Source organism: Theobroma umbraticum, unplaced genomic scaffold, assembly GCF_002168275.2.
Source record: "Theobroma umbraticum cultivar Fairchild unplaced genomic scaffold, ASM216827v3 scaffold_44.0, whole genome shotgun sequence".
Taxonomy (NCBI): domain Eukaryota; kingdom Viridiplantae; phylum Streptophyta; class Magnoliopsida; order Malvales; family Malvaceae; genus Theobroma; species Theobroma umbraticum.
In genome coordinates, this window is record NW_018397255.1 from 596,475 (window position 1) to 607,574 (window position 11,100).

At 36.9% G+C, this 11,100-nt stretch overlaps 3 protein-coding genes across 3 annotated transcripts; 2 read left to right on the forward strand and 1 right to left on the reverse strand.

Moving 5' to 3' along the window:
- Positions 1-1,612: 1,612 nt before the first annotated feature.
- Positions 1,613-3,770, reverse strand: F3H (flavanone 3-hydroxylase). Its single transcript, XM_021445488.1, has 3 exons — positions 3,290-3,770; positions 2,505-2,933; positions 1,613-2,095 (listed from the first exon to the last, which is right to left on the reverse strand). The coding sequence occupies exons 1-3, from the start codon at positions 3,647-3,649 to the stop codon at positions 1,790-1,792; spliced, it is 1,095 nt and encodes a 364-aa protein (XP_021301163.1). The 5' UTR covers positions 3,650-3,770; the 3' UTR covers positions 1,613-1,789.
- A 3,001-nt stretch (positions 3,771-6,771) lies between these two features.
- LOC110409594 (snakin-2-like) lies at positions 6,772-7,537 on the forward strand. Its single transcript, XM_021418986.1, has 3 exons — positions 6,772-6,931; positions 7,050-7,104; positions 7,211-7,537. The coding sequence occupies exons 1-3, from the start codon at positions 6,854-6,856 to the stop codon at positions 7,390-7,392; spliced, it is 315 nt and encodes a 104-aa protein (XP_021274661.1). The 5' UTR covers positions 6,772-6,853; the 3' UTR covers positions 7,393-7,537.
- A 2,056-nt stretch (positions 7,538-9,593) lies between these two features.
- LOC110408958 (Chalcone-flavanone isomerase family protein) lies at positions 9,594-11,052 on the forward strand. The gene is made up of 3 exons (XM_021418121.2): positions 9,594-9,853; positions 9,975-10,435; positions 10,552-11,052. The coding sequence occupies exons 1-3, from the start codon at positions 9,781-9,783 to the stop codon at positions 11,050-11,052; spliced, it is 1,035 nt and encodes a 344-aa protein (XP_021273796.1). The 5' UTR covers positions 9,594-9,780.
- Positions 11,053-11,100: the final 48 nt, after the last annotated feature.

Genomic DNA, 11,100 nt, shown 5'->3' on the forward strand with positions numbered 1-11,100 from the left:
CCTGGCGGTCAGCTGACCACCACAACCGAAGTCGAGAACTTCCTTGGATTCCGGGACGGCAGCATGGGCATGGAGCTCATGGACTTGCACCACTCTGCAACGAGAAAATTTATCGTATGGTCCATCTTTAGATGAATCTTCACCCCTTTTCTTTTGGAAGAAATGAGAAAATTAGAAAACGCATGCCCTTGCAGGGGAGAGACCAGAGAACTCTTCAACCTCACTTAAGACTCTTGAAAACTTGGTGACATGGTTCTTTTAGAAAAATAAAAAATAAAAACTAATGTAAAATACATGATGGCGAACCTCTTTCCTGTACTTGCACCACTCTGAAAGACTTATTATGAAAAGGAAACAAACTGCAGAATATTTACAATCACTGGCTTATCATCTTCAATTGCTCCGTTTGTATACTTTCCAGAATAATAGTTCCCATGGCAAACTGAAATACCTTTCCTTTGTTGATCTGGATAGTTTTTTCTTCTTTTTCTAGGTTCTGCTCTTGGTCGATTCCTGATTCTTGCACTAGCGGAGGCAGAGGATTTCTGGTCCACAGTCACAGCCAGGCACCAGCCTTTCTTTCCTTGGTTTCTCTTTTTCCCTCTAGATATTCTAACACTACAAATATTCTATATAATTACATTGTTTTATTTTTAAAAAAATCAATTTATATAATTAATTATCTTAACAGAAATAATTAGTATAATTTTATTTTTTTCAAATCAATTTGTATAATTATCTTAACAAGGAGATTTTGTAAATTCCGATTCACTCTATGATCTTTCGATGTTTCTTCTTGTAGGACCATTGATATATTAGTGGACCATGAGAAGAAGTTTAAGGTGCTGGGAGTGTTGTCACAGTGTATATCCCACTTACCATAAATAAGGCAGGGACTACTACTATTTATAGTAACATTTAGATTTATTTTGTGGTGAAATTATTCATTACGAAAGAAAACTAAAGAAAAGGGATGAGAGAATTTATAATTTGCGTTTATTTGATGTACCGTAATGTATAATACTTTTACACTATCATTTAATTATAAAATATCATTTCATAATAATTATAAAAAGATAAAAGTTCAATTTTTTAAATAATAATGAGTATTTATCTTTTTTTTAAGATTTTCAATTTTTGATTACACTGGGAAAAATAATAGTTGTTAAAAATTCTTTAATAGAAAGTAAGGTGATTACCATTTAGAAATCCTTGGCTATGAATCTATGATCACATAAAATCATTATAAAATTAATCAATAGATAATATTTTTTTCTCAAAAAAAAAATTTGCCAACATTTTAATTTCCATTAATTAGAATACCATTTAGAAAATCATACGCACCAGCGCGGGGAAAGCAAGAACATTTCTACTGTTTTACGGCGACGTTTCACTTGAAAAGGGAGAGTAGGGGCAGGAAAAGCTTTTCCGGGGAATGAGACAGGAAAAACTTTTAGCAATATTTTTTTTGTGTCCCTTGGGACTCTTCTTCTCTCACACTTTAATCATTGGTTTTTGGGGTTGTAGTTGAGAATGTAACATGCTTTTCAGTATATGAAAATGATAAGCAAACCTCAATCACAATTTGAATTGAAGCAAAAAGGCTAGAGGCTTGTAAGAAGGTGAGGCAGTGGCATTTATTTTTTACTTGCACAACACATTGCTACAACAAATGAAAGGGGGCACCACCATAAGAAGAGTACAAATGCATTAAAACTAGTAAGCTCAACGGCAAACAAAACAGTGGCAAAGTTGTGGCATTAACACGACCAGTAAATTTAATAAAAGTTTATGCAAGGATTTTCTCCAGAGGCTTGGCTTCCAGTTTGGTTTTCTCAATCTCCGGCAACTGCTGCTGCTCCTTGGCCAGCTTCTTTAGCCTGGCGAGCTCCAGATCCTTGCTCATCTTCCTCCTGTACATCTCAGCAAATGTGATGGGCTCCTCGAGAATTGGTTTCTCTCCCTCCCTGATCCTGAGTGGGTACACGGTTGCATCCGGTGCTGGGTTTTGGAATGTGGCTATTGACAATCTGCTGCAGTCTGAGTTCACCACAGCTTGGTGATCAGCGTTCTTGAACCTCCCATTGCTCAGAAACTGCTCAGCACATGTAAATTCAGTCACTCTGTGATTACCCCACACTCCAAAATGATCAATTAATTCATACATGGAAACTCCTCCTTGATAGAGATCCTACCTAGCTAACTTAAATATTATTCTTTTACAGAGACTCATTTGTTTCTTTCAATCAATAATCCTACCGAACCAAACTGCGGTGAATTGATTGGTGCTAAGACCTACTAAAAGCCTATAAGTCAATGGTACAGTGAACTTGATAGTCGGGACCAAGCTACATTGCTTGGGCAAGTCATAAGCCAGATTAATGGACATTTCAAGTTCATCCTACCAATTAGCAATTTCACTAAAGTCCCATTAGTTTCAGCTCATCACGTCATCAATAGTGCATAGTTAGGCTTGGGGATGTAGAAGTTGAAGTTGTACTTACATGGCCATGATCTCCAAGGTTGACCACAAAGGCCCCTTCAACGGGTTGAACAGTGATCCAAGTCTTGCCATTGTCCCTGGTAGCCTGAAGTCCACCAACTTGGTCCTGAAGTAACAGGGTGATGGTGCCAGGGTCGGTGTGGCGCTTGAGTCCGAGGGTGAGGTCGGGTTGTGGACATTTGGGATAGAAATTAACCACCACTTTCTGGTCCATGTCCACGCATGCCTTAGTCAAAGCCTCCTTGTCTAAGTCCATGGCCTCTGACAATACTTCAAGAAGCTTGCAGGCTAGGTCCATCAGCTTGTCGCTGTACTCCTTTGTCACTTCTACCCATCCCTCTGGCGTATCGGGCCACCTTGAATAGTCGCGGGCCTTGAGTGGGTATGAAAAGTATGTCACAATCTCTCGCCAGTCTTGTACCGCTTCTCCCTGTAACAAAGATCAATGTCATGGAAATTCAATGCCACAATCTCACAATCATCCGTGATTCAATGCAGATTTTCATCCACCAATTGCGTATTCACAGCAGGAAAAACCCAATTCATAGCCAATGGTCTCCTCTAAAGTGAGATGACGTGCGGCAGCATTCTAATATTTTGATTAAAAACGGTTGGAATCGGGTTGGTTCAACCCGGTCTGAATTTGAAAAAAAAAAAAAAAGGAAACCCAATTCATAGCCAATGAGATACTTTCCAAGATACTATGTGTCCCTGAGAAGAACAGTTAAGTCAACAGCAATCAACAAATAGGCCGATTCGACTCAAAAATGGCTACAAGCCCGGTACCTGAAGGTGGCTGGAGACGATGAAGCCACCCTTCTTGCCACCAGACATATCAAAGCGAAGCTTCTCTTCAGCAGGCAAAGCGAAAAACTCCCTGGCAAGACGGGTCATCTCGGAAATGAGTTTAGTATCGACACCATGATCAACGACCTGGAAGACACCCCAATCCTCACAAGCGTCGACGATTTTCTTGCATATCTGGGCTCTCTTGCCATCAACGTCATCGATCCCAGCGAGAGAGATCACGGGGATTTCGTTGCTGAATTGGTTGTAAGCAACCTTAGGACGCTCATCTTCATCACGAACAAAACTTGCCTGTAAGGTTTTCTCTTCTGCAAGGGCAGTGAGTGTTGAAGGAGCCATTGACGTTGAACCTGGAAACGTTCTCCTGGTTTTAATGGGTTATGCGTTAAATGAGTATTTGTCTTCCTTACTAAGGAAAGTTAGCGGAAAAGCGTAGAATGCGATATGGCTTTTGGTAAAGCAAGGGGAGGTTTATATAAATATAAGCAAGCTGTTTGGAAGGTAGAAATTAAGAGACAAAGAGGGGCGTGGCAGCTCTAGCTACCCGTCCAAGCTCGTGAGTAACCCACAGCTATCAACCAGCCTTTCTTTCTTTGGTTGGGTCTCTGTTTTTCCTTTTAGAATTATAGTACCATATTATAATATAATTTTAATAAGATATTATAATCTAATTAAACATTAATATTATATAATAATTTTAATTAAATAATTTATATAATTATTTTAACTCTCACTCCAAATTGAAAGAGAAATTACATTTTGAAATCAATTAGATACAATATAACAAAGTGACATGACAAAACATGATATAAAAAATAAATATAGTAAAATAATATCTTTTTTTATATCTTGTTTGATCATGTTTATTTTTTGAATTAAGCAATAATATTATAGTATAATACTAATAAGATATTATAGTTTAACGAAATAATATTTTTTATAATAATTTTAATTAAATAATTTACATAATTATTTTTATTAAAAAAAATTAGTTCATATAATCATCTTAACAAGAAAATTTTTGAATTCCAATTCACCCCATAATATTGGGAAGTTAATTTCTTCTTGTAGGACCATTGGTATCTTAGTGGACCATTAGAAGATGATTGAGATGTTGGGAGTGTTGTCTAAATAAGGCAAGGACTGCTACTACTTGCTTTAACATTTAGATATATTTTGTGGTAAAATTATTCATTACCAAAGAAAAATTAAAGAAATGGGGAAGAGAGAATTAATAATTTAGATTTACATTTGATGCATAGTCAAATACTTATAGATTATCATTTAAATATAAAGTGTTAGTTTATAATTGTGTAAAGATAAAAATTCAAAAATTCTTTGAAATAATATTTTTAAAATTATGAATATTTATTTTTAAAAATTTTAATTTTTAAATTTATTTATTAATAAAATAATAATATTATATTTATTTATTAGTGTAATTGATACGTCTGATGAACGTGTCAAACATAAACTCATTTAATTTTACTATAAAAGAAAAAAAAGTGTTTCTTTAAAAGTTTTGATTTACTCTTTAGTTTGATGCTAAGGAGTGCATGGCTAAAGTATGAATCTAAGATCACAATAAAAAAAACAAGAAGAAGTTTTTATCTTATTGTTTCTTTGTTAGAGAACCCCAATTTATATAATTTTCTTTTTTTAATTTTTATAAGATATAGAACCATTATAAAATAAATCAATAAATAATTTTTTCTAAAAAAAAAATCCAACATTGAATTTCTATTAATTAGCAAACCAAATATATAGTTGTTACTTAGCAAATCCATTATAGGTAGACAAAAGGTTATGGATATGGTAGGATATGCGGTGCATCTATATGCCACATGGGTGTTTATATACTTATTTTGGCTTAACTAATATTAATTTTTCCTAAAAAGGTTACTCAAAATTGAAGAAAAGAAAAAGGAAATAGAAAGTCAAATAAAGAAAATGAATTACTCCCCTAACATTTAACGATCAGTGTATATTAAATTCTGGCTAATTAGCCTATTAATTAGTGACCCTTTTCAAGTAAAAATTTATTTCATAAAGAAAGCTATATGTCTTGACATACTAGTTAGGTCTACCATATATTCTTCATTACAAATTAATAGAGAAAATCCCAATTAGTTAATTCATTCGCATTCTTTGGGTTAAAAAAAATTTTGGGTTTCCTAACAAATTTCCATCCCTCAAACCATTTCGGTGTAACTAAATGTCCTTTTTCTAATTATGATAGCAAACCATTCTTCAAAAATTAATTAATTAATTAATTAAATTTGGTAAAATACCAACAAGATCAGAGGTAAATATTCCTAAGTAGGAAATATATATATATATATGAATTAAGCAGTAAACAAATAGTAAAGAAGGATTGGTATGGTTTGGTTCCTATATTGTTAGAAGCTTCCTGGCCGGCCCTCACATGATTTCACCTAACTCCTTTTTATCTAAGCCTTGCATGTGCCTAACAACCCCTTTGCTTTGAGTATTATATATATATATGTTTTATCTACTGCATTGCAAAAAATTTTGTATGACCTAGTTGTTATATAAAGTATATTAAGTTTGACGGGTTTTAATTTTTTTATTAAAATTAAGACTTTATGTAAACATAATAGTTTTTTTAATAAAATGGTAAATTTATAGAGATGTTAGAATTTAAAAAATAAAAGTAAACAAGAATATCTTCTGCTTCGATTAAGATCAACGTTTTGACAATTATCTTCTACCAACTTCAACTAAGAACAATGCATGTCGATCACTTTCAATGCTTGCCAATAAAAGAAAAAAAAGGGGAAAATCACTTTCAACGACCTTTAGTCTAAAGCTATATAATTTTTTGGGCCTATCCTAGCCCAATTTCATGGACCCAATCTAAGCCCATTATGCCACATTATGGGCTTCTTGAGTAACCCATTACCTCTGTTTAAGTCAATTTGTCGTCTCAATTAACAACACATGTGATACATTATTGGACCTATATTTACCTTTTAGCCCATATATATATATATATATATAGAATCTCATGATCAATTTGGTTAAACTATTTCAAGTTCTTTTTGCAATGATTCATACTAAACCCTTCCTTCCAAGAAAAATTGAGTACATCATATCTGTCAAAGAACAATGCCAGGTATTCAATGTTCAATACCCTGCTGGCTTCAACACCAATGCTTTTTTCTATTTAACCCAAAAACCTGATTTCCAAAATATTAGATTAATATAAATATGGGAATTTCGGTCTGCTGCTTTGAGATTGGAAAAAGAGACACCTTTGCCATTGGAAAAACTAGTCAAATTATTGCCATTAATAATTGACTATTGTTGGTCACATCAGAGCTGGGATAGGCCCCAAAGCTGCTTCCGAATTGGCAATGCACATGGGATTCTTTCTCTCGGATGCTATGCTAGTACAGCTTCGACATAAAGTATTTTAATGCATGTTGCAGATGCTCTCCACTGTATAAATACCCTCAACCTGGATCCATATCTTACTTCACATCTTTGTCTCTCTCTTTTGCAGCCTTGCTACAAACAAAGATGGCCATCTCCAGAAACATTGCTGCTTCACTTGTTTTCTCTCTCTTGCTTCTCCACCTCACTCAAGCTGAAGAACTGGTAATGTGACTGGAAACCCTTTTCTTTATTGATTCTTGAAGGACAGAAAGATCAGAGAAAATTTGCAGCAGCTAGCCATGGTATTTGATAGCTTAATATGATCTGTTATGTTGTGCAGATGAGCTTTGATGGAGCAGTAGCATCAAGCCCTTCACCGCAGGCACAGACCATTGGTAACCATAGAACCTGCTAACTAAATCTTAAATCGGGATTATTTTATGGTTAAAAACTTGTTAGTGTTTCTTTGATTCATTCATGGCAACATTGTTCCGAATTTAGATTGTGGAGTAGCCTGTCAAGGGAGATGCAAACTATCAAAGAGGCCAAATCTCTGCAAAAGGACCTGCGGGGGCTGCTGTGCCAAGTGCAACTGTGTTCCCCCAGGAACCGCTGGCAACCATGAAGCCTGTCCTTGCTACGCCCGATTAACCACACGCAACAACATTCGCAAGTGTCCTTGACTCCATGGCTATATGTGTGCAAGACTCTTTACGCTCTTGAGGAAGCAATTCATGTTTCCTCCCAAAATAATGCAAATGAACAATTTTTCCATTTCCATCTTTCTGTAATATGTCATTTTCCTGTCTTAATGATTGATATAATAGCTTAAAGGAATTTCTTGGTAAATATAGAGAGAAACCAACATTGCAATATGAAATATCAACTGGAATTTTACATATAAAGGGAAAATTTTGGCTAATTGATCATTGCAAACTGAACGAAAAGAATAGTAGAAACTAAAGAAATTAAGCAATTATAACCAATAAAGATAAAAGGAAAGAACTTTTATTTATAAGAAGAATAGCTGTTCTATACAAAAGGTAAAATATGAAATCAAGCAATCAGGCACATCGTTGAGGTCTAAGTCTCTAATACCAGCATGCCAATTATCTTTCTTATAACAAAGCATTGATCCAGGAATCACTCTCAAAATGATTGAACTCATCAGAAACAATGTTGATTTCCTGATCATTAGCAAGAAACTGACTTTCCATAGCACAAACTGAACCAACGAGCAAATCTTCAGGGCTATCTGAATCGAGGTTGAAGTCGTAAATCTGATCAGAAAATAGGTTTTCATGCAAAGTAATGTAAAAGCTTCCATCGTCTTCTCTTTGACACTTGCTGATGCCTCCCACAAGAAAACCTTCCACCGTAGGGTTGACGCCATTAATTTGATCAGGCAAACCATCAATTTGAGCACCACATTGACCCTTACTGTTCGTAACTTCAGTACTGGCATGATCACTATCAGTATTGCCCTTGACCAACGGCAATGACAAAGGTTCCAGGGTCTTGGACAGTTTAAAATCTTCAGCTAAGCTCTGGACCTTGCTTCTCTTATCTCCTCTCAGATTAAGTTCTTCTTCTGCTTGTTTACGTTTAGCTTTTCGCTCTCCACTCACCTGAGATTCTACAAAAGAACACTTATTCGTACCATCAGCAGTTGAAGCGATTGCCATGGCTGAGCTATGTCTGATTTTGATGGCACCTTCCATGACTGATCTATTCCGGATCTTGTTGCTTATGCCCTCGCTCCGATTAAGCTCCTCTTCTGCCTGTTGTCGTCTAGCTCGTCGTTCTTCACTCACTGGAAAAAACTTCTTTATACCATCAGCAGTTGAAGGCATTGTCATGGCTGAGCTATGTCGGATTTTGATGGCACCTTCCATGACTGAGCTATTCCGAATCTTGATCTCTATATTCCTCTTTCCGATTAAGCTCCTCTTCTGCCTGTTTTCGTCGAGCTCTTCGTTCTTCACTCGCTGGAAAAACCTTCTTGATACCATCAGCAGTTGAAGGGATTGTCATGGCTGAGCTATGTCGGATTTTGATAGCACCTTCCATGACTGACCTATTCCGAATCTTGATGCTCTTACCCTCTTTCCGATTAAGCTCCTCTTCTGCCTGTTTTCCTCTAGCTCTTCGTTCTTCACTCGCTGGAAAAACCTTCTTAACACCATCAGCAGTTGAAGGGATCGTCATGGCTGAGCTATGTCGGATTCTGATGGCACCTTCCATGACTGAGCTATTCCGAATCTTGATGCTCTTACCCTCTTTCCGATTAAGCTCCTCTTCTGCCTGTTTTCGTCTAGCTCTTCGTTCCTCACTCACTGGAAAAAACCTCTTGGTACCATCAACAGCTGATGAAGCGATTGCCATGGCTGAGCCAGGCATGGTTCTCACATTAACAAGCCGCAAACGAGATTGCTTACACATTATTGCCATATCTACTTTCTTGAAATCAATGAGTTCTACTTCTCTTGTAACGCTGACCTAATCTAGACATGCATCAAATTTGCAGGTTAAGCAGGAAAGGAAACGCGTAGAGCAAGATGAATCACTCCCAAACTCTCCCACGAAATAGGAAACTAGCCAGCTTTTTCGGAATTTGAAAGTGCAAGTTGTGGGCTTTAGATCAGCCCAATCTTGAAAACAAAAATGGGCTCAACCCAAAATAAAAGGGCAAGTTATGGGCTTAAACCTTAGATCGTAGCCCGATTAATGGAAATAAAACGAACCGTACCTACGGAAACCGTGGGCAAGAGTAAATCAAATATAGAAACCTTCCAACGGCTAGTTCCTTTCTTTTTTCTTTTTGCATCGATGCGCCAGTCGGACGCTCTAACGGTCGAATTTGATAATTCATATCTCCATATAAACCCCTCTCAACTTGGCCCCCTTTTGAAAACATTTTATGTTTCTTTCCTTTCGGATTTGATCTACATTGCTTTCTCTTTAAAGTTTCGAGCAAGTTTCCACGTCGTCGATTAGAAAAGTTCATTTCCCGGCGACCCATATCTTTTTTTCCGGTGACTAGAAGATCAACTGATTGATTTTTTTCTCCAATGGAAACCCCTTCATCTACAAGGAGAGCCACCAGGTCACAGACTGCCTTGAACAACAGTATCCCTGTTTCCAGTGAGTTGCTTTCACTTTTCCTTTAGTTTTTGATAGGAAATAAGGGATTTATAAAACTGGGTTTTCTTGTTTGAAGAAAGAAAAATTAATCGTTTTTTTTTTTTTTTATGGTTTCTTGTAGAAGGAAAGAATGAAGAGTCTGAGAAGAGTGTGTCGAAAACAAGAACAAGAAATGGAAAGCAGCAACAAGAAAGGTCTGCTCTTATTGATATAACAAATGATTCACCCATCGTTGGGCTTGCGATGGAGACACCATCGTCGGCTATAGCTAAGCAGAGGACTAGTAGAGTCAAGAACATTATGATGACTCCTGGTTCTGGTGAGGCTTTGCTCAGGGGTCAAGTCAAGACTCTCTTGCAGAAGGTCGAGGAAGAGGCCGTGCTTTCAAAAGTTTCGTTGGAGAGCCGTCCTTTTCTTCATCTTCAAGGCTGTGTGAATTCCCCCATGGGACTTCTTGCCCCTACTCCCGCAAATACACCACAGATCTTGAATCTTTCTGAGGATGGAGGCATTAGCAACAGTGGCTTGGTTCCAATAGTGATGGCTCTTCCTGTTGTTGAAGAACAGTTGAGGATATCTGAGGTTAGTTCTTTTACTGTGAACTTCTAATTTTCACATTGCATAATCTTTTTTTTATACCTTCATGGAACTTAATATGATTGAAATGCTTCGACCATACTTTTATTGAACATGTTCAGGTGGTGAGTGGCATCTTTGAAGGGAAGAAGGAAGACGGGAGTCTTGAATCCCAGAAAAGTCTGATAACTAGGTCTTTGCTGCTGGATTTTTCTGAGAAATCTGAATCCTCGGGAGCATCAGAATGCTCATCTGTGGTGACTGATCAAGGACTGATAACAGGAGAGAGTAGTGCAAGCAAGGAGAAGCCATCTCCTGATGATGACAACTCCTCTATGTGGTCTATCCAGGGGAATGCAAGCACCCATGATGAAGATGAGGAAACAATTGAAGAAATGGGAGATGACTACCATGAAGAAGAAGAAGAGGAAGATGGAGGATTGATTGATGAGCTCTGTGAAGGTCTAAGCAAGGTAAGCATGGAAGAAATGTTCACAGGAAAGCACACAAGATTTGTGTACAACAGTGATGATGAAATTGAAGGGGAAGAAGAAGAAGAGTATGTAGAGAATGAGGATGCAGCTGGTATTCTGCGCTTTCTTCCGGAAGAGCATGATGACTGATAAATAAATTTTTTGGTTTTCATCGGTGTGGGGTGGGATATGATTCGG